General features: G+C 44.7%; 1 protein-coding gene across 1 annotated transcript in view; it reads right to left on the reverse strand.

Annotated features, from left to right (window-relative positions):
- Positions 1-5,869: 5,869 nt before the first annotated feature.
- STAC2 (SH3 and cysteine rich domain 2) overlaps positions 5,870-21,759 on the reverse strand; it is a 31,318-nt gene continuing 15,428 nt past the window's right edge. Inside the window, exons 2-12 of the mRNA XM_044447098.1 lie at positions 20,590-20,881; positions 19,657-19,754; positions 18,146-18,236; positions 17,227-17,339; positions 15,717-15,789; positions 14,454-14,462; positions 13,787-13,848; positions 12,506-12,603; positions 12,099-12,150; positions 10,246-10,383; positions 5,870-5,985 (exon numbers count right to left, since the gene is read on the reverse strand). Coding sequence (XP_044303033.1) covers positions 5,881-5,985; positions 10,246-10,383; positions 12,099-12,150; positions 12,506-12,603; positions 13,787-13,848; positions 14,454-14,462; positions 15,717-15,789; positions 17,227-17,339; positions 18,146-18,236; positions 19,657-19,754; positions 20,590-20,881 — 1,131 coding nt within the window. The 3' untranslated portion in view covers positions 5,870-5,880. The remainder of the gene's footprint in view (positions 5,986-10,245; positions 10,384-12,098; positions 12,151-12,505; positions 12,604-13,786; positions 13,849-14,453; positions 14,463-15,716; positions 15,790-17,226; positions 17,340-18,145; positions 18,237-19,656; positions 19,755-20,589; positions 20,882-21,759) is intronic.

The following is a 21,759-nucleotide window of genomic DNA, read 5'->3' on the forward strand; positions in this document are numbered from 1 at the left end:
ACTGGAGACACTACATGCATGATGGAGCAGCACACATTTTTAACCTTTTGGAACAGGCGTGCTCCCTACAAGACAGATCAGTCACCAAGCAAGGCAAGACAAGTGAAAAGGGCAGCTGGTTTGATGCTGTGGCTTGACAGGAATACTAATAAAACCCAACAGAAAACATGACCTCTCTAAATAAGTCTCGGCTTTTTATATGTCTGGCATGGGTGGGTGCCATAAACGAGTGTTGGTCTGCTCTCTCATTTATTTAAGACAAGTCCACATCCATCTATGTTGGGCATGTGCAAATGCACATATACAAAGTGTCAGAGCAATAATTTTCTGTGTTACTATCTGCCACTGTGATGGTATTCAGGGCTTTTTAACACACATACGTTGCAGTGATTGGGATTACAAACTGGTTACTTCAGACGTGCCAAGACAGAATTCCTGGATATTGCAGCCTGTGCTCACTGCTCATTTACCCTCGTCATTCATAAACCACAGTTTCTTTATACAATGGTGAACGCCACCTGGTGGAGACAGTAATTCAGCCATGACTGCCACCAGCAGCACCTAGGACCCACTTTTTTAAAGCAGTACATGCCCATCTTTCTTCTCCCCTACTCTGAACTGGATTCTTAGGCATAGCCTTTTGGCCTTCCTTTGCATCAAGTTGTCCAGGCCAAACTTAGGGAGCAGACTATATCTGGGAGCTTTAGAACATGTCTTGGCTCAGGATTGCTGTGTGGGATCACCTGATTCCCACACCAGGGGGAATTCTGCTGGGTTTTTCTGCCTACAGTTTCCCTCTCCAACTGGAGACCCTCCTGGCATAGAGATCAAGGAAGCCATGCCTGACTGGTGAGGCTTTAGTCTCCCTAAAGAAGCAAATAAATCAATAAAAGAGCCAATGGTGAAAGTGGCACTGATGCGGCCTACCTTAGGTCCTTGTATAAGCAAGCTGTGGGCTACACCTAAACTACTGCAAAACAAGGCTTACATGAGCACGTACAATGATGGAAGACTGATAGGCCTTATGAGAAGCAGGGCCATCTTAACCCATGGGCCTGATGGGCCCTTGCCCGCGGGCCCCATACTAATCTGTGTATGTTAACCCTTGGAAAATTGGAAAACTTCCAAAATTAACCGTAGTTGTAGTTGTCATAGGGGCCCCAGTACACTGCTTTGCCCGGGGCCCATAATGCTGATAAGACGGCCCTGATGAGACGAAGGCATGCTTTGGTAGTTGAGCACATGCTTTTCATGTGGAAGTTCCCAGGTTCAAACCCTGATATCTTCCATGAAAGCATTTTGGTAATGACAGGGAAAACCCTCTGCCTGAGATCTTTAATAATTACTGCCAGTCATTATCACATTATAGGAATTGATTATCTGATTCAGTACGAAGCAGCTTATTTTCTTTTCCCATCCCTGACCTGCCTCTCATGTGTGCAGCTACAAATGTATGCATGCACATTACATACACACGAATGATTCAAGAATCTTGCTATTAGCAGAGGCTTACCCCTCATTTCAAATTGCAAGACGTCCCCTCAGTGTTAAGCAGGAGTTTCATTGCTGCTATCCCAACTAGTTTGGTAACCTGTTCCAGCCAACAATTCCTTCAGCTATCCCAGGACTTTGAAACAGGTATCTAGTCTAGTTATATGTAGATTTATTAAAGGACTGAAAGGTCTCCAAGATGATTAAGCCATTGAATCCTCTATAAATCATATATAAAACTCCCAAATGTTTTGAATACAGGCAAGTAGCATCAAAAGGAACTATCAGGGCAACCTGACTAGCCCTACTTTACGCTGCATCTACAAGCCAACAAAGAAAGCCTGAGTAATGTTACTGTGCATGAACACCCAGACGCACAGAACACGAATTGAATGGTGAAGTGCTAACTTCAGACACAGAGAATGTCTGATAAGAAGAGCCCGGGCAAAGGTGTTGACCTCCATAGATGAGATTCCAAACTTAAAACAGCAGCAACCACAAAAATCCCAAATGCATTGAAGCTATATTTATCCGGCCAAAGGGCAAGAGAGGAGAGCTTCCTTTCTGTTGGCAAGAAGGAAAAAAGCAACAGCAAGGCATTTGGTGCATTGTAATATTTAATCCAGAAAATTGTTTCCAACCTGGTTCTTTGGCCATCAAAATCAGTACAAGATCATGCATTGCTCAACACATACTCTGTGCCATGTTACATCTACCATTTTACAGTGCAGCCAGCAAGAATCTGGACATTATTGCTTAGGTGAGTGGGATTCCGGGTAGGGAACCAACTGTGCTACGCCCTCTGTGCAACAGGGATATCAAGTGTGTGTGTGTGTGTGTGTGTGTGTGTGTGTGTGTGTGTGTGAGAGAGAGAGAGAGAGAGAGAGAGAGAGAGAGAGAGCAGTCTCTTTTTCTCAGCCTCTCTTTCTCATTCTGTGTTTGTTTCAGGATAACACTGAAGTCATTGTGATCAAACAGGTTGCTGCAGAAAATTGCAAAGCAGAGCTAGGCACGACAGCTTAGGGCAACCAAGAAGCAACTAAGCCAACCAACCCAGCCCTCAACCCAGAGGAAGGGAAAGACAGTCGGACACATCAGTAGGAACTTCTCTGTCAAAGAGATGGGACCCTTTGCTCACAATATGGTTCTGGTCACGTTTCCTTCTTTTGTGCCCAGCCTGGCTTCTGCCTGCTGCTAATATTGGGGAAGTGTGGTCAGATCACCACTTTTATAGAGGTTATCAAATATGTATTGTCAACAGCATCTGGTCATCTACTTGCCCATTCTATGTTCATGCCCATTTTCCTTTGAAATGTAGTAAATTCCACCAAAGAACGCTCAGGTTTGAAAAATTAGGGTTCTTTACAGGAAAACAAGGTTGCCATTTGCTAACAGTGCAAGAAACAAATATCATGCCCTTCATTACACTTGAATACACTCAAGTTAATTCTTACACACTGTGCATAAACCTTTCAAGGACCATTTAAAGGACACTAAAGGGGGCTTAGCAGCTGGCGCAACAGGCAATTTAGTGTAGTGGGGAATACAAGAGAAGCCAAAACAAGGATCCTTTAATTGAAGGATGTTTATCATGTAGAAAATGAGTATTATATTCTATGGAGTTCCTCTGGTAAGAAGGCCCAAACTTCTGATGAAGTCTTCCTTCCATGTTCTGGCCATGTTCTGGCCCAGACAAACTAGCTAAAGGATTCAACACCATCACCTGCAAATTTGTGATATATTCCCTCAGATGGATTGAATGCCTCTGTGGAGTCTGCTATACATCTTGAGAACATGTGTGTTCCTAGACCATGGCTAAACTCCCAGAAACCAGGGGTTCCACACTCACAAGTCTTCAGCAGGTGTTATAGAACACCAGTGATGATTATGCATGTGTGAATCAGGCCTCTGTGGTTCTTTGAAGAATGCAAAATGTAGCATAAGCTCCAGGAATTCAAGTGCACGGGAGTGAAAATGATCTCTGTGCAAATAAAGAACTCTGCCTGTGCTGGAATAATGTCTTCACAGAGCTGACCCCGATCCCGCCTTTAAGGAGAGGAGGGAGCCCAGAATAATGAATGCACAGGACCTTGATTCAGAACTGGCTTGTGTGAAAACATTCCTGGGAAGATGGCAATACCTCAGTGCACACGATAGTGAAGATATTACTTTGTCAGATGCCAGAATAGAAAATTACTATTTCTGCTGAAGACAGACACACATGATGACATTAAAGTTGGACCAACAGAGAGCCTCAATTTAAAACAAAAACAAAAGCAAAACCCAGTATCAATGAGATTCACCAGTTAGATTCTAGAGCAGGGATGGGAAATGCGGGGCCCTCCAGATATGGTGGGACTACAGCTCACATCATCCCTCACTATTGGCTAGGGCTGATGGAGGTTGCAGGCCAACTACATCCAGAGGGCCAACCACACAATCCTCAGGCTCACATGCCACCTTTGCCATGGATTCAGCATGTAGACTTGGGTTGCTTACACTCCTCCTCATTCTGTCTTGAAAATCAAAATATGGCCATTTAAGACTGTTTTACATTCTGAAACGTCTATGAAAAGACTAGTAACAACATTCTGCTCTCAACTTGGAGCTCAGCATTTCTCACTTTTGTAGCTTAGGATGAAATTTGAAATGGGGAAGATGATTATTCAAATGTGTAAACACGTTTTCCCTTCCAAATTCACCAGAGAAGTAAACTTAAGAGCTTAGTAAACTCTTTTCTGTAGCTTTCTTTGGACACAGGGAAGAGGTTTTTGAGCCATGCTTTATTTCCTGGATGCAAAGAAAAACTTACTGCTAAGCTGAGGTTATTTGTAAGAACTACAAGAAAATACTCTTTTGGAACTGATTTTATGTCTGACATGGGGTAACACAAGAGCTTACCTATGTAAATATCCTACAGATGTCAACCATGTTTGAATACACATATTATGTGCATACAAACGTGCAGTGTAAGCATAATGATCAGTGCCCCAGGCCATTGATTATTGGTCTACTTTGTGCAAACAGCCCAGCACATGTGTAAATTCATTTAATTCATGACATATTTATGCAGACAAATGCTTCTGTGCCTGGGCTGGGCTGTAGGAAGGTCTTAGTGTGCCCATGTCCTGCCTGTGAGCTTCGCATAGATATCTGGTTGGCCACTGTGGGAATGCTGGACTAAATAGGACTGTTGTCTGATCCTGCCTGGCTCTTCTTACCACTGTAGATGGATGTTCCTTCTTAACCGCCCGGTCCAGGAAGGGAAATACCAGCTTAGTCATGCTGCTGATGCCCAGGCAAAGATGCCAGCAAATAACTCTTCAAGAGATGGGACTGAAGTTTTGTCTGTTCCTTGTTGCTTTACAAAAAGTACATCTACAGATAACAAGTAGCTGGAAGCATGTGAAGAAAGATGGGATAATCAGGTCTCTGAAAATCTCCTGTGAGCAACGCAGCAATGTTTCCAGCTTAGTTCAAAAATGCATCTGGCTGAGGAAGGTCCCTGAGAAACGGTCCATACGGCTGTCAGCTGGGTGAGCCGTCACATGCTGGAGGGACAAATGCAGATTGAGGAGCATCCCAGGAGACAGGAATGGAGGCAGCATCTCACATCAAGAGTGGGAGCGACAATAAACAGAAATCACAGAACCATTGGTCTCCCAGGAGCGAACTGTTGAACAGGCTCCATTATGAGATTCTTTAGCACATGACCACACAGAATTGTCCTGCATCTTTTTTGTTTTGACGGGGCTGTACGAACCCTGAGCAAAAGCCACACACACACACACACATAAAGAGCTCTCAGAAGGTTTAGGACAAACACATGGACGGAGAGACACAACACATCTACATGGCCCCCTTGGCCGGAGAAGGGCCTTGTATTTCCACATGAGGTACGCATGCGGCACAGAATTATCACTGGGGATTTCTGAACAGTGGGGAGGGGAAGGAGCATCATGTCAAGAGATACAAAGGGCCCTGCAGGGAAATCAACCAGCATTGTTTTTGTGGTTGCAGGACCCGAAGTCAAGAAAAGGGTGTGGATTACAGCTGTGGAAATCTCCCTCACACTTTGTTGCAGAACTGTTTGCAATGACTAAAAAAATCCCCTGCAGACGATTTGACAGAAAACAAAATCGGACTGGAGCGACTTTCAGCTCCAACTGTGTGTAAGTGGGAGCACAGGGAAAGTGGTACTCAAGCCATTCCCCCAAACCTCCTTCTGTCCCAAACCAAAGCCATCCTCAATCTATCTAGAAGATTCCATGAAGCAGTGATTAGCCAGGTGCTCAGGTATGGGATGGGCTGGAGTAAGGCAGGGCTGCCCTTGCCTTGCTGTTGACATCTCTTTATACTCTTCCATCTTGCTTTGTACTCGTTTTCCATTCAGATTTCTGTTAGCGTGTCAGCAGGCACAAGGCCTCGCTTTTTGCCACTTGTCACCTTGATGAAACCCTCGTTCTCCTTTGTCTTCCCCACACCAACACAGATCTGGGAGAAACAGAAGACGAAAAACTAAATGTTATCCCAAGGACTGAAAAAATAAGAATACAAATCGTAGTCATGGTGTCAGTCACAGGAGCCTCTTCTTAGTGGTGTAGGTACCGCTCTGGGAGGAATATTACCAAGGGTGTTACATAAATCCTTCAAATAAATCTTACTGGAGCTTCTCAGAGCAGAGCAGGGAGGAGCACCGGATCATTTTTCTATTGCTAGGACTTCAGCTTTTAGGCCAGCCCTGCAACCAGGCAAGATTCAGGGAAGGCAGGAGGGAGGTGGAGGCATGGCTGGTCTTATTAAGACTAGTATAATTTAACTTTGATTAAGTTTATCTGCTTGTTTTGGTAAGCACATTATTTGTGGTCTTTCTCATTCAGTCTGGGGGCAAAGCCTGACAGTGAGACCCTCTTTCCAGGTGGGATTATTTGGGCTCCGCAGCTTTCCCAGTTTTAAGATGCTTTATATTCACAAAGGTTGGAGGCACTGTTCTTTTTAGGCAGCTTCATTGCAGGAAATAATATTTTAAAATCCATGGTTCCCTCTTGGGCTTTCTTCTATTATGTTTTGGGTAGCTCAGCTGTTCTTCCACTTGGGGATCCATTTTAATCACCGTTCTTGGGCAGACCAATCAGTGCCCAGCTGGTTTTCTGGGCTCACTGCCTAATAGGGCAAGCCCTGGGACTGAGTTCCAGGCACCCATCCAGGCCTCTTCTTTTCCCCCCGCTTGCCCTGCCAGCAGAGCTTGCCTTCTCAGGCCCCACTCCTGGTTTACACCAGCATTTGCTGGATCTTGTTACTTTAGCTCTTTGTAACTGGCTGCCCCTTCTTAACTGCTTGAGATTAAAGGTGTTTTTTGTTTGCTTGAGAGATATTATTAAGATGCACCAAAGCAATTCTGTCAGTTGGCACCAGGCCCACCAGGAATGGATGCTGCTGTATCAGGCAGATGGATCAAGCAGCTCTGACTAGATCATTAGTAGGTCTTTGTTGGTTCAAGAGGGGAGGGAATTTGGCAGGGGTGTTAACTAAAGTGATAAGCATTCATGGTGCAAACTCCTGCTCTGCTGGGAGTGAACATGGCAGGCGGTGGGACCTATTGAAGCCTGAGGGTCAGACTCTATTTCAAGAAGAGCTCAGGGGCCACCCACCACTGGTGGACAAGGCAGAAGGCAAAGCAGGCAAGGTCAACATACCAGCATAGTTTAGATTCTCAAGGCCAGGGTCCAAACTTGGCCTTTGGGGTTCCCCAGATGGCTTTGTTCCTTCCCTGGCCCCACCCCTTTCTCCCAAGCAGCCACCATTAGCGATCACTGCTTTCTGATAATCTGAGTTGTGTCCCAGGCAGACTGCATTCTGGGAATGAAGAGGTGCCACAGGGCTGTAGTTCCAGCGTGAGAACCGTCCACTGCCCTCACAACAGAGAACAACCTGAGTTTGAACACCTTGCCTCTTTGTGTAGCCAAAAGACTCCCCATTCTCTGCTGGTCTCCTCCAGAAACATGTCACCAGCCTAACTTCTCTCACATCCTCGACCCACGGCCCTTTTGTTCTTCCCCTGCTTGCCTGAGCAGCTTGCATACCAGGCTAGCTTCGACCACATCCTCTTGATCTCCTTTTACGTGTGCCATATCTGGAAGATCCTCTCAGACACTGACATGTCCTGGAGCCCGGCCAAGGCCTGATATGATTGCGTTCCCCAATCTGCCTTTTCGCTTGATGATAATAATTCTAATGGTCTAATGTGAACCCTGGCCAAGTCCCATCCTGCACCACTCAAACCAAAATGGGACATGAGTGGCATGGGAAAGATGCCTCCAACTTGGCCAGGGTACCTTCTCCATGGAGACGGAGGCAAGGAATGCTGCTGCTTTCTCTGCACAAGAGAAAAAGCGGGCGAGGCAGAGCCCAGTGGTGTGACAGCACCCTTGACTCCATCCAGCCTGCCAGATTTGGTCCAGGGGAGCAGGTGGCAATCTGTCCCTTGGACTAAGAGAAGTTGTCCGTCCACAATATAGAGGACTGTGTCCCAAATTTATGATGCCGAGGCACACATTTTGCTGAATTGAATTGCTGATGCAGTTCATCACAAAAAATGACTTCTAGAAGTGTGCAAGGCTGAAGTGGGTCCTGCTGCCCTAGGAATAATTTTATGTTGCTTTTGGCTTAATTTCAGCAGCCCGCTGTGAGCAATCATTTCTGTTCTCTGGCAAGAGCACGCTCTCTCTCCTTAGGCAGCCTGCCTGGTAGGGGAGGAGAAGGGGGAGGGGGAGGAAAAGGAGGGGTGCCCAAAAGGAATAGGAGTAGCTCTGCCCACAGGTAACTTCCCAAATTACTATGTCAAGGAATGCAGCCCTTGATAGCACTCACCCCGCTGCATTTATGGGAGAGCGACTGCTTTGAGTGTCCCTCCTGAGGGAATGACTATTCTGCAGGGAATGGGCATGAAGAGTGATTGAATGCTCCATCACACCCAGTGGAAAGAAGTAGCATCACAGACTCCTTGGAAAGAGGCTCTCAGAACCATTGGCTCACTTGATTTATTTTTCAGAGTCTCTATCAGTTCTCTCATGGCAAGCCATTAAGAATCAGAACCCCCTACCATTTCAAAATTGCAGTTATTATTTTCTCTTGATGCTTGCTGTTTTTTAAATTGTTGTTGCAACACTTAATATAATGCAGTAAATAATTATGTCACATGACACCATTGCTATCATCCAAAAACAACCAAGTCAACCAGCTCCACTGTTCTGGTGATAGCACACCTTAAAACGAGTCAAGGCATACCTCTCCCTACTGCCAGGAAGTTGCAAAAACTTGGTCTTTGCAAACTTAATAAACATGAGGAAGGATTCTGACAGACAACCTCATCTTGAGCCTAGGAAATGCACGAGTTGCTGGAGAGAAACTGAGGCAGGCAATGCAGCAACTGCTTTATCACAAGCTGAGTTGAATTCTTATTTCCTGCACTACCACCATTCAGCTTCAGCACTGACATGAACTATACATTGAATTGTAAACTGGATAAATGGTTTATACAACAGTCATAATAGTGTTTTGCCAGGACACTGAATTCAGTACAAATTTGCTAAATCTAGATTTGGGCTCCTTCAGAACAGTAAAGGAGTTGATCATTTCAGGATTGTTTTGCTAAAACAAGACCCCTTATCATAAGCTAGCAGAGTTAGAAACTCAGGATGTGACAAAGCCAGTCTCTTGCTTAGGACATCTACTAGTCCCTGCATTTTTCTGTGGAACGGACCACAGGTAATGCCCTTCCTTTCCTCACATTTACACCAGCACCCCCCAGCCTTGTGCCCTGCAGATGTTTTAGGGCAGAGGCACTGGAAATTGAAGTCCAAAACATCTTGGTTGCAGAAGGATGATTTAGGAAGCAATCCTATGGCCCGACACAGTGGCTGAGTAGACACAGGGTATTTTAGATTCCCTCATCCAAGGTCAGAGACTGCTCTCTGACTTTGAAATGGAGAATTCGAGCTCTGCCCCCTCACAATCAGTATGGGAAGAACCACTACAGTTGGGAACTTATCCTCAGAGAAGGAGAATCATAGAATAGTAGAGCTGGATGGGGCCTACAAGGCTATCAAGTCCAACCCCCTACTGAGTGCAGGTCTCCAAGTCAAAGCATTCCTGTCCAACTGCCTCTTGAACACCTCCAGTGTGGGAGAGCCCACAATCTCCCCAGGCCATTGGCTCCATTGCTGTACTGCCCAAATATTGGAAAAGTGCTATCTTGTCTCCCCTCAGTCTTCTCAAGGCATAGCATGCCCAGTTCTTTCAACCTCTCCTCATACAAGAAAGAGGTGTTTTGTGGGTAGGAAGGGGACAAGACTGGAGAGGTCAGGATATGAATGATCCTGAGGCCTCTTGAATCCCTTTCCTACTCCATCTGACATGTCCCTGCTAGATGGACGAAAAATGCAGGACAGGAGGACAGGAAGAGAAGAATTATTTCTGCTACTCTTCGATGCCTGTGAACCTCGGGGTTCGGGGCTTTTGAGCATCAAGGGCACAACCCAGAAGATTTTTCCCTTAAGAAGCAGGTTCAGTATCCCGTATCACAAAAAACCTGCATGGCAGGGGTAAGAAACCCTTTTTCTTTTGAGGGTTGCATTCCCTTTGGAATAATCTGTGGTCTTCTCTCTTCCTCGCATTCCTTTCTTTCTGGTCAGCAGCTGCCAGAGGTCCAAGCTGATGGTCTGCAGAGGGCTTTGATAAGCTGTTTCTTCTCACCTGGTTTTCCTTAAGGCTTAGCTGTCCCTGTTCCTTGTTGCCATAGAAAGTCTTGCAGCATCTCCAGACTGTTTCACCTGGACGAACTCGCTGTACAAAATTGGCTGGGAAGAAGCCCATGCGGTCACCCATCTTCCCCTAGAATACAAAATAAAAAAGTTGAGGCTACATAAGCATCTGAATATGTAAATAATCATGCTACCATGTTTTTCAATCCACTCTCTCCAGTCAAGAGGGAAAGAAATTGCCCCTTGAAGTTAAATTAAAATTAATTGCAAAATCTTAGGATTCTAATAAAGATCCATAAGCAGCAAAATTATGCTTCAATTGCTCTGCTTTACAAGAAATACCAGTGCACTATCTTTAATTATACCTCCATTAATCATTTTTTGGTGAGTGGTAAAGCCCATTTTTATGTAGCTTGGCTTTTAATGAGTTTTAATTATATGTTAACTTCCTTGGCTGGGGTGGGTTTTTAAAAAAGCTTTATTATATAGTAGTTTAATGACTCTCATTTCTGTTGCATTAAGATTGTTATACTGCTTTAATACCATGCCTAGAGAAAGGGGTCTCACTGTTGTTAGGGAGCAAGGCTGGGGGTTTCAGAACAGAGGGGCCTGTACCTCCCATGATTGCTCAGCATTGGCTATGCTGACTGAGGCTGATGGGAGTCGTATACCAACCAGCCATGGAGAGCCATAAATTGCCCATGGCTGCTCTACAGCAAGGCTATATTGAAGTTTTTCAGTAGCCATCCTCCAGTGATCTGGATGCACTGAGCAGATGGCTCTTGGGCAAACGGGCTGTAGCAACCTTGGGAAAACTGATCCCAGGGTATTATTTCTTTTTGTCTGCTCACTTGCACTCAGCTTCTGCAAATGGAAAATTAATTCTTCCATTTCAAAATGATACTACAAAAATTTCTTCTGTAATTTGGTACTCTTGAAATCCCAAAGAAAGAAACTCAGTGGGAATCAAGAACTGCTCCTTCTCACAGATATTGTAGAGTGCTCATGATTACTTCAGAGTTAAGAAAAGGCAATTTCCATGTGCTTAGAGCTCTTTGCAGTAACTTCAGGGCTGAAGTCATCTGTCCCAAATAGATCTGGAGGCTTATTCCTATTTTATCACTTACCCTCGCCACTTCAGTAGCACTCCCTTTTCCAACACTGCTCTGCACCAAAGAGCAAGAGCAGCTTCAGAAAATATTTAAAATTCGGTGCTAACTACCAAAAGCTTGCACTAGAGTTTTTGAATAAGCAGCCATTAGGGAAGAACAGCAGTGGATACAATAAGGGAGTGCAAGACTCCATCCTTTGACTTTTTACGAGTCTCTTTGGGCAGCTAGAAAGCTCTGGAAGTGTGAAAGATGCTCCTGGAAGCAGCCATGTTGCTATGACAACAGGGACAAGGAACCAGATTTGTGTCTGGCTGGCTCAGAGGCCAAAGCCTTTCCCTGAGGGCCTATAAAGAGTGCTCCTGATAAAGAGTAGAGAGGATATGTAAATTCAAGAGAAGGAGCAGTGTGGGGCTGGGCAAGATAATGGTGTGCGTGTGTACGTGTAATGGCAGTGAGGGCACAGAAAGCAGATCCTGCAATGCAAGGCATGCCTTCTTGTGCCCTGAAAGGCCCCAAAGGGGAACGGGGGCATAGTGAGAAAGCATATAATCACCAGGGAGGCAACGAAGGTTGTGGGGAGTCATTGGGGGGACATAGATTCATCTCCTCATGCCCTTCCCATGATGCGCCTCCTTTACCTCTGGGAGATGCTAGTTGCTCCCCAGAGACTGCATTTTAACAAAAAGATCTCAAAGTCACTGGCAGGCTAAAACTGGAGGATAGTTCTGCTCACCTTCCACCAGTCCTCATTGGAATCATCCAACAGCATGATTCGATCTCCAGGCCTGAAGGGACAGAGGAGGTCTTGTTTACCTCTGTTTGCAAGTGCCAGGGTGGGGTACAATGACAGAAAGGCTGCAGTATATGAAAAGAAAACCCTTATGCCATCCCCAAGTCCACCAGCAGTGGGCATCCTCCCCAGCTCCCATCACCTGTATAATTCTGTCTGTTTACACAGAAAATTTCCCTAAGACTCAGTTAATAAGTCTTATGACATCCATGGGAAGTCAGGCAGTATTCGGTATTTTACCTTCATATATAAGGGGAAGGAGGCATAGGGCTTAAAGGCCCGAGACTCATCAGCTCCTATGCATGCCCTGAACCTTTGGGGTGGCAAGGTGGGGGAAAAGACACACTTACTTCAGGGGTAGGTCATTGTTCTCCTGAGGCAGAAACTTGTAGAGAGCTACATATGAGTACATGGGTGAGATCTCCTTGCGTGCAGTGCTCCGGGCTGACTGTAGGTACAGGAAAGACCGAGCAACAAATCAGAACTCAAAAATCTTTAGGGTTAGGGTTAGTTTTGGCACATTAGGCTCCCAACATGGTCTGTTCAACATGGTAAATCACACTTAATTCAACAGAGCTTATTCATAAGTAGATAGGCACAGGATTGCTACTTTAGGAATAAACTCCATTGAATTCAGTGGGACTTACCTTTAAAAGCTTATAAAGAATTGGACTAAAATACATTTATAACTAAGATAAACAGACAGACATGAGGGCTGTGTCCAACTTTGCACTAAAATAAAGAGCATCATACTATTTGTATAAAACATTAATACATTTCATGTGTTTTGCAAAACATGGCTGAGCAAAATGGAAAAAAAATCTTGCTGTTTTGTACAATTGGCAGTTTTCACCCAAGGAATGGGATAGGTTTGCTTGAAAGGAACCTTCAAAGGGGAATAAAATTTGGCAGCTGGAATTGGGAGAGGATGCAGCAAGGAATAAAAGTAGATGTGTGTGTATGAAGTAAGTTTGTGTCAAATTGGCAAAGAACATTTTTCAGTCATTTCACCTACCTTGAAATAACTGTTTTGGGTATATTTGAGGTGTAGGAATGAAGCCAAAACTAAAGCCACTGAAATGTTGATGTTTTCAAGAAGCCCTGTTCTGAGGTGATTTTTGAATTCTGGGAAAACATGTCTTCTTTCTTTAATGGGGCCAACATTAAAGCGGACAGCCTTTCAGTGTTTGCACTTATACACTTACAGAGTGGGTGAATTGTTCATGGCATTTTATTTTATTCAGGAAGAGCTGCTCTGTTAAACACCTCTCCAGAGAAAGGGCAGTGAATGAAACAGGCTTGGTAAAAATAGAAAGTCATAGTGTACTGTTCAATGCTATCCTATTTTTAAACCTGAACTACCAGGAAAGATGTTGTTTGCCTTTGGAATTTTTTAAAATAAGAATGTTTTGCATATAAATCATAGAAACTCCAATCAAGACAAGACCCAAAGATGTAAACTGTTTTGCATGCTTTCTAAAAAAGGAGATTTCAAGCAATAAGAGAACAACAGTGTATGTCCAGGCAGTATCCAGGCAGAAACCAAAGTAATTCTCCTCAAATTACTGGAGCAATTCACAAAATGTTGGTCTATTCATTCAAACTTAGAATGGAGCAGGTGTGTTTACTACCTGTTGTCCTGGGCTCTTTTCCTCCAAGGTGGCACTTTCACTTTCTGGTGGCCCTGGGAAGACTGAAGCAAGCAAGAGGAAGGATATCAAAATTAGCAAGTTATCCTGGAGCAATCACAACAGTTCCAGTATATACAACATCAGAGGAAGTGTTGGGGGATTCACTACCTATCCAATGTCACTTATGATCTGATGCCTGGTTTCTTTAGCCCCATTTTTCCTCCCCTAGGGCAGATGTGAAAGCTGCCCATAGGAATCAAGGTGAAAATTTGGGATTTCAGCATACATAGCTCAAGTTGAGCTGAAGTGAATCTCAATCTCTCTCTCTCTCTCTCTCTCACACACACACACACATACACACGTTAGCAGCAAAAGCAAGAGTTCGTATCCTTTCTGACTGAGGTCTAATGATGTGAACAGGTTAGTCTGAGTTTTTTGTTCCACTTTTTAAACATTTAGTAGCCCAATATATCTACACTTAAGCAAATGGGCTCAGACAAGTATTTAAATAGGTGTTCACTGCAACCCAAGAGGTATTTTGTATGGGGATTTTTTCACTGGAATTCCAAAATGGCCTCAATCTGCAATTTAAACAGCAGAACATATCAGGGGCTGTCATATGCCTTCTTCTTTCAGCACCCAAATCGCAAAATATGAGAATAATGACTTGGAGTTCCTTTGGAATTGGAATTAGCACAGCAAGTCTCATAAGCACTGTATGGAGTACACATTCAATTCTGCTAGGACAAAAATTGTAATTGGGACAGTTAAAAGTTTGCATTACTTATGTAAATACCCAAAAGCAAAACAAATCCAGCTTTCCAGGTCCTAGGTCTATGTTCAGCGTTCTTCTTTTAACAAGTTGTTTCTGTCAACAAGATTAATGAGGCTATTTGGTTTTGTTTTCTGCTGATATATTTTGTATGTCACTATGTTTTATTTTGGCTGGTGTTTTTTATATTTTCTTGGTTTGATTTTTTTGTTCTGCTTTTAATTGCTCTTGAGTGGTTGGATAGACTATGGATGTTTTTAATACAAGAACACCAGGATAACAACATCATAAAATAATGTAACATAAATTGCTTTTAAATTTTCCAGTGATGCAGGCAAGTTAATGAGCCCATACTTGTCTCTCTTCCCATTTGAGAAGATGTGGAAAACTTCTTCAGACATTACATAAACAAGTTGGAAAGTGTTTTGCTCCCTGAGTCTTCAGAATTCAGATTCGGTCTCCATAATCCATTTTTATTCCAACTTATGCAGATACAGAGACATAATTTTAGCCAACCGATATGGTTGGATATTGCCATTTTATCTCCCTTTGGTGAAATATTTCAGAACCAGTCAAGTAGGATCCATTGCCCCAAAGCTTAGGCCACAATAAAGCTTAGTCTTTAAGACTGTTCGTCACGCTTTACATTCTGAAGTCTTCTCTCTGCATCACTGGCCACTACTAGCATAAGGATGTTGTAAGCTAGAGTCAGATGTACTACTTCTTACAAAGTGGCAAATGCAACAAGAGCCTGCTGTTCTGTGTTTCTTATGATACATAGTTCTGTCCTCAGACATCTCATGTGTGTTTTTATTGTTTGTTGCATTTGTTTGCCACAACCCATAGCTGTGGGGCTCTCTGGGCAGCTTACAAATTGAGAATAGGATGTATAGGAATGTCTTGTAAATGTTTAACTAAAACAAAGAAACTCCAGTGTGGCTTAAACAAGAAAGAGAAAGAACTCCTGTGTTAGTTGTACCCTTCTATTTATTGGTAGATACATGGCTGCCCCCCACAGGTACGTGCGTCTGATGAAGTGGTCAGTGTCCATAAAAATGCCTTCCGGAATACAGAAATAAATAAATGCTTGAAGTCTTTAATGTACCACAAACCTCTTGGATTAATTATTTTAATCTCTGTGATTGAGCCTGTGCTCACCGTTATCAGCCTGGTCTTCCTCTGCCATCTGTCCACTTCCTTCTGGATCCTCAATTGCTTCCTCTTTCTCATTCTGAGAGAGAGAGAGAGAGAGAGAGAAAGAGAGAGAGAGAGAGAGAGAGTCAAACATGAATTCAGTTTATATGTTCAAATTCCAGTACAAGTGATGCTGTAGCAGCGTTTGAGTTACAACTTCAGTGGTTGGTTCTACTCTGCTGCCCCTGCAGTTCAGGGAATTTACTTAGCTTGGAACCATGACTGCCCAATCTAGAAACCAGAGCTGGGCTTCAGGCGTCAGCATTGTGAGGCAATTGATCAGGCCCAAAGTACTGGGGGGATGACGGACAGACTACTATTTCGTAGAGCACTTTCATCTTCCTTGCTGTCACTACCAATGTATTTGTCCCCTTTAAGGAAGGAGGAGTAACAAAAGCAAGGAAAAGAAGGCACAACCTCAGAATGATGCAAGGAGTCCAGACTGTGTAGGCAAAAGCTTTTCGACACCCCCTAAGCAGGATGGGACCAGCAGCTCACACACCTGTTTTATGGAAGAGCTTTCCTGCCCACAAGACACCTAAGACACATCTGTTGGCTGGACAAACTTGCCTTTTATATTGTGTCCATTTTATTGTAAACCTGTGGGCAGGGACTTCACAGTTCTCTTGTTTTTGTTTTGTAGTGAGTGTATTTTGGATGTGCACTTCCTGGAGGTTCTTACTTGGGACCTTTGGTTGCTGTTTAATGAATCAAATCAAATATAATATTTATGGAGCTGGTGTGGTGGTCAGAGTGTGGAGCTGTGGAGATGTGAGCTCTAGCCCCCACCCAGCTACAAGGCTCACCACATGACTTTGGGCCAGTCACTCACTCTCAGCCTAACCTCCCTCAAAGCGTTCGTTGTTGTGGGGATAAAAATGGAGGGAAGGAGATCTGTGTAAGCCACCTTGATTTCCTCACAAAAGGAAATGTTTGGATATAAATGCAACATATTCTTAAATTATTATTAATAATACATTTGTAAAACAAAAGTGACTTGATCTGGACATCTCCAGGAGGGAAGCAGAGGTTGTCATTAAAGTATAAGAGTGGAAAATAAAAAGAATTGTCCAGAGAAAAAGCTATAACATAAATTCCTTAAAACTGTATTTAAAAGAATGATCAGAAGAAGAGACTAATTAATTTAAATTTAATTCTCCTTTCCAATTCTGTTAATTACTGGGCTTAATAATTTTTCAAATGCAAATCTTTAAGGAGAATTGGAGTTTTTCCAATGGGTACAAAAACACTAGCTGCTGCTCATCCCAAAATACAGCTTGAGGCATTTATATGCATTGCTTCTGGATTTCATCCTGGCTTCCATCTGAATGCCAGTCATGTAATGTCACCCATGCACATTCCGGAGGAGTCCCTCCTCATTGCATTCTTCCCATAAGATTCCAGCCACCCTGGAGTTTTCATCTGTAACCCGTGTAGACCACCAAAATGCAACCTCCGCATTGAGCAACTATACCAGGCTCTTGGTGGGGGACTCCGAAGTGCTGCTGAAACTGGAGCGATTCATGTAGGCCAGTGAAGTGCCATAGCGCAAAGTCTCATAAACTGGGTCCACCTTCCCACTGGGTCCTGCTGGTAAAGGGAAGACCACATCAGAGCTAACTCTTCAAACATGGGTGTGAAACTGCTTGAATCAATCCAGCCCAGGATAGTCTCTTCTGGCTGGTGACATCTCCCCAGGCTCTCGAGCACAGAAGCATCTGTCCCATCACCTGCTGCCTGGTCCTGGGGTGCAAACTATGCCCACAAACCCCCCGAGTAAATAAACCCACCTTATTCCCAAGTTTCATGACATATTAAAGTATCTCCCTCTTCTCTCTCACACAGCACACATTCTAACATGGAAAACTGCAGGGTGCACATATTTATAAGCTAAACACTCTCAGACCTGCTCTCCCTAGTCTCAAATAATACCCAAGGATTAGATGATTTTCAACTACATTGCACATTTTAAATATATTACATTAATGTGCCAGGACTAGAAATCAACCAGGAAAAAATCAATGTCTCAAATAAAGCAGCTTGACCTCATTTTGCTAATTTTAACCACAAAATTGCCTTGCAAGATTGTTCATGGAAGATGTCCACCAGGCAGACTGTTACCTGCCCTTTACATCCAAGCAAATTGGCTTCTATGGGTCTTAAAATATCCCTTTTCATAATTAACTGGAACAGCCTGATAATCAAAATCCTGCCAATCCCTAAAAGGGCCTAAATATGGGCAGCCATTTGGCACTGGTATAACCTCTACCTGCTAGGGTGCATCTGGAAAGCCCTGTAGCCACAAAGCAACTGATTTCCCGACGGTTGAGCAGCTGCCAGAATTTCTGCATGCCCACTCTCCACCAGTCCTCTGTGGACTGCACCACTCTCACCTGCAGGGGGGGGCTCCTTGGTGGTCGCTGGCTGTTGCTGGGGTTCGTGCAGCAGCATTGGGGAGCTGAGGTTGCGTCGGAAAGAGGTTGCCTGCTGAGGAACAAAAGTGATAAGAGTGTGAATGCAGTGGTGGAGTCCCAGACTGTTGGCACACTGCCTCTCCCTAGAGGCAAGCGCTACACCATGCAGAAAAGACCACGTTTTGCCCTGTTCTATCCTGCCTACACACTGCCAGTTTGTTATGTTACTTTCCACAGCTCTCTTATGCATTGACATGAATGCAGGAGTTGCTCACATGAATCGCAAATTGTCAGAAGCACCAGAGGAAAAAGCAAGCAGAACTCTACAGATCAAAAAGAGATTCTTATGCTGGTCCTAGGAACTGGTCTGAAGAGTTCATGCAAGTCCTGCCAGTCTAGGGCAGGGGCTAGATCAGACCTGGGCAGCCACCAACATGCAGGATTTCTCAGTCCACCTTCATTTCCAGGCCTGTCCCCTCAAGCAGCCAACTCATTCAGGTTGTGATTCTTGGTCCCAGGGTTCCTGCTAGGTGTTGGGAAAATTTGGATAAATCCTGGCAGAAAAACATTGCTGCTGTGTGCTTTTGCGTTATAAAATCAGTCCTGCACTCCTTCTCAATGCACCAGCTTTCCAAGCTAAGTCACTGTTTAAAATGGCATTCCTCCCCCGCTCCTTTCTCTCACCTTTAGCTGTAAGCTACAGTAGACAGGCCATTCAGTCCAAATATACATTATATACCTTCACAATGACTAAATAATCCTTGTTGGAATTCACAGTTTACCAGGAAGTATCTATTTTGCTAGTCCAGAGTGCTCCATGCGCCCTGGCCAATCAGAATGGTGCGGATGCATTACTTAGGGTCTGAGTCTAGATGAGCTCACGAGTTCATGAATAGTTTCTCAGTAGCTTGAATTTACATGTCTAAGCATGGCTTCAAGTTACTCAACTAAAGTGTCAATACACTGCAATTAGACATATTGTAATCTCATTGTCACTGTATGATTGGCTGATCTTCCTTTATCTGTTCTGTATGTGATGACCTCAGAATCTTATTGTAATGTCTGCATTCTGTCATCAATTGCTCTGTACCTGTGTACGTGACCAGGAGGGTATAAAATACCCTGTAGTTGTACTGAAACCTTGCAGCGAGTTTACCTGTGCCTGCACGGTAATGCATTATCGTGAGTCTTACTGTGGGAACCTGGGCCAAACAATAAAGCCACAGATGGTCTGAATGCTTGATCTTTCCCACGAACTCGAGTTTTATTTCCTCCTCACGAATTGAAATTCTGGGATCCTGACACAGGCATGAGCACAGTCATTGTCTGTGGCAGTACCTCTGTCTCCACTAGCGGCTGCTGGGTCAAGAAAGGAATTGCACTGCTTCTGCTCCTCCTAGAAAGGTACACCGGGCAGCACAGAGGCTTTCAGTCCTCCTTTCCCTTTCCTCTGAACCCTGAGCCATACATAGGTTTGATCCGCCACTTACTGTCTTGCCCAGACAATGCTGATGAGACACTTCCTCTGAACACCACAGATGCACACTGACTTTGCATGTCTTGCATCTCAGGCCTTGTTTCGAATTTCCTGTGAAATCAATCAAACACACAAAGGAGCTAGAAAGTCCTCTGCGGAGGCACGGGAGCTCCATCATATTTGGGGACCAGGAAGGCAGAGCATTGATCAAAACATATGAAAAAGCAAGCAGGTAAAACAGGCTGAAGTTGAGTTCTTTCATCAAACCCATCGGCACGGTCAAAGGGAAAGGCTGTGTTGCAGCAATACTTTTCTCCAACCGTTTCATGCTTCCCCATACAACCAAATGCTTAGTCAAGGTCACTTTCCCTTTGAATATTGGGATCTGGGGCTCTGCTGAAAAGCCTGTTTGTTTGCCAACGCACACATCAAGCGCAAGGCAGCGGGGCAAGCGTCTCTACCGGGGGCAGGCAGCACACAGCCTTTCTAAACTGTACAGGCAGTGTAGGCCTGCAAAGCCCCATCGGTTCCCTCCAAGGCAAACCACATGGCCTCTGAACATCCCGCCCCTCTTCTACCAGCTTCTTGTCATCTGGCTGCGTAGTCTAGCCTCCTGCAGCCTCCATCCCAGTAGCTCAATTGCTCCTTTCCAGTTTCCACTCAGGCAGATGAGGCATGTTGGTAGCCAAGCCAGGAGCCATCAAAGCCCATCTGGGGGAGCATCACCAGCATCTGTGCTTAATCCTGATCACCAGCACCACAGTGGGGTGAAGCAGGGAGGCAGTAGCACTGCATCTGAGGTTCAAGACAACCCCATTTACTGATGGGAGAGGGCAGAAAAGGAGGATGACTGGGACTCACTGGTGTGCTTGAGTGGTCTGCAGCCAGAACTAGAGAGCATTGGTCAAGGCAGGTAAAAGCAAGGGATACCTTTGTAATGCCTTACCTACAATAAGCTGATGGCAGATCTCACAAGGATGGTGTTTCTTGAAGATGTGCTCCTGGAAGCTGTGTGTTTTCATGGGCTTGAGGGGTGCCAGAGACTTGTGACCTAATTTTGGAGAGTGCTCTGCTTCAGTTGCCACTGGTGGTGGAGATGGGGGTGGCACGGAATCTGGGGGGCTCAGCAGGACATCAGAAGGTAGCTTGAACTCACTGTTGGAGCGCAGGAAAAAGTTCTCGACGCTCTTGCTCCGCAGGATGGTTTTGAGTGAGAGAGAACGCTTGAAACGCTGCAGCTGGCAGGCAGCAGGAGAGGAAAAGTGGAGGAAAGAAAGAGGATTCAGTTATGGTAAGGCAACTGCGGAAGCATGAATCTTGCCAAACCTCTTCTGGTGTTAGAAGATCTCTCACACCACTGAGACACTGACCGCTTAGGGAAATGAGAAATGCATCAAATAAATTTCCATTCAAAAACTGCCCAGGAAAACATGGGCTAAAGTAGAGGAGATGTGAGAGAGGAGGAAAGTGCCTCCTGATTTTAAAAAAGCACATACAGAAAGTCTTTCTAAAAGCGGAGGCCTCTGAATTAGACCTGGCGGGCTGCGGGTGATGGAGATAAGTCTGGGAAAGGAAGAGTGCAGGCGAAGTGTCTGCTAGAAAGCCATCTTCCTTCTGCTGCTCTTTCTTCCTGCAGGGGAAAAGAGACATACGCGCTAATGGGGAAAGTGGCATTTAACACACTGCAAGGCAGACTTGCAAGTTCTGGCTGCCTCAGTGTGGTAAGCATAAAGCAAGGGAGACACTAACAAGAGACAACAATTAAGCACAGTGGGGGCAGCTTACAGGCCTGGGGGTTGAGGGGCAGCTCAGTTCAGTAGCAACCCATCTGCTCTTGCTCACGGGTGGAGTGTGGACACAGCCGCCTGGGGCTAGCATTAGTCCTGGGCTTCATCCGCTGCTCTTTCTCATCCTCTGTTTCTAGCAAGCAACGGCAGAGTAGCCAGCAAATCAACTCAGCTTGCACAGCATGTGGTAAACTGCAAGGGAGTCTAGGGCCAGCAAAAGGGAGCAAGAATATTTAGGTTATATTTTCACCTCACTTTGTGGAGAAGTGGCATGGTTAAATAGGAAGGTAGGAACTGGTTTTCACCATCCATCCCATAGGGAGAACTCA

This window comes from Varanus komodoensis, unplaced genomic scaffold, assembly GCF_004798865.1.
Source record: "Varanus komodoensis strain SLA01 unplaced genomic scaffold, ASM479886v1 scaffold50, whole genome shotgun sequence".
NCBI lineage: Eukaryota > Metazoa > Chordata > Lepidosauria > Squamata > Varanidae > Varanus > Varanus komodoensis.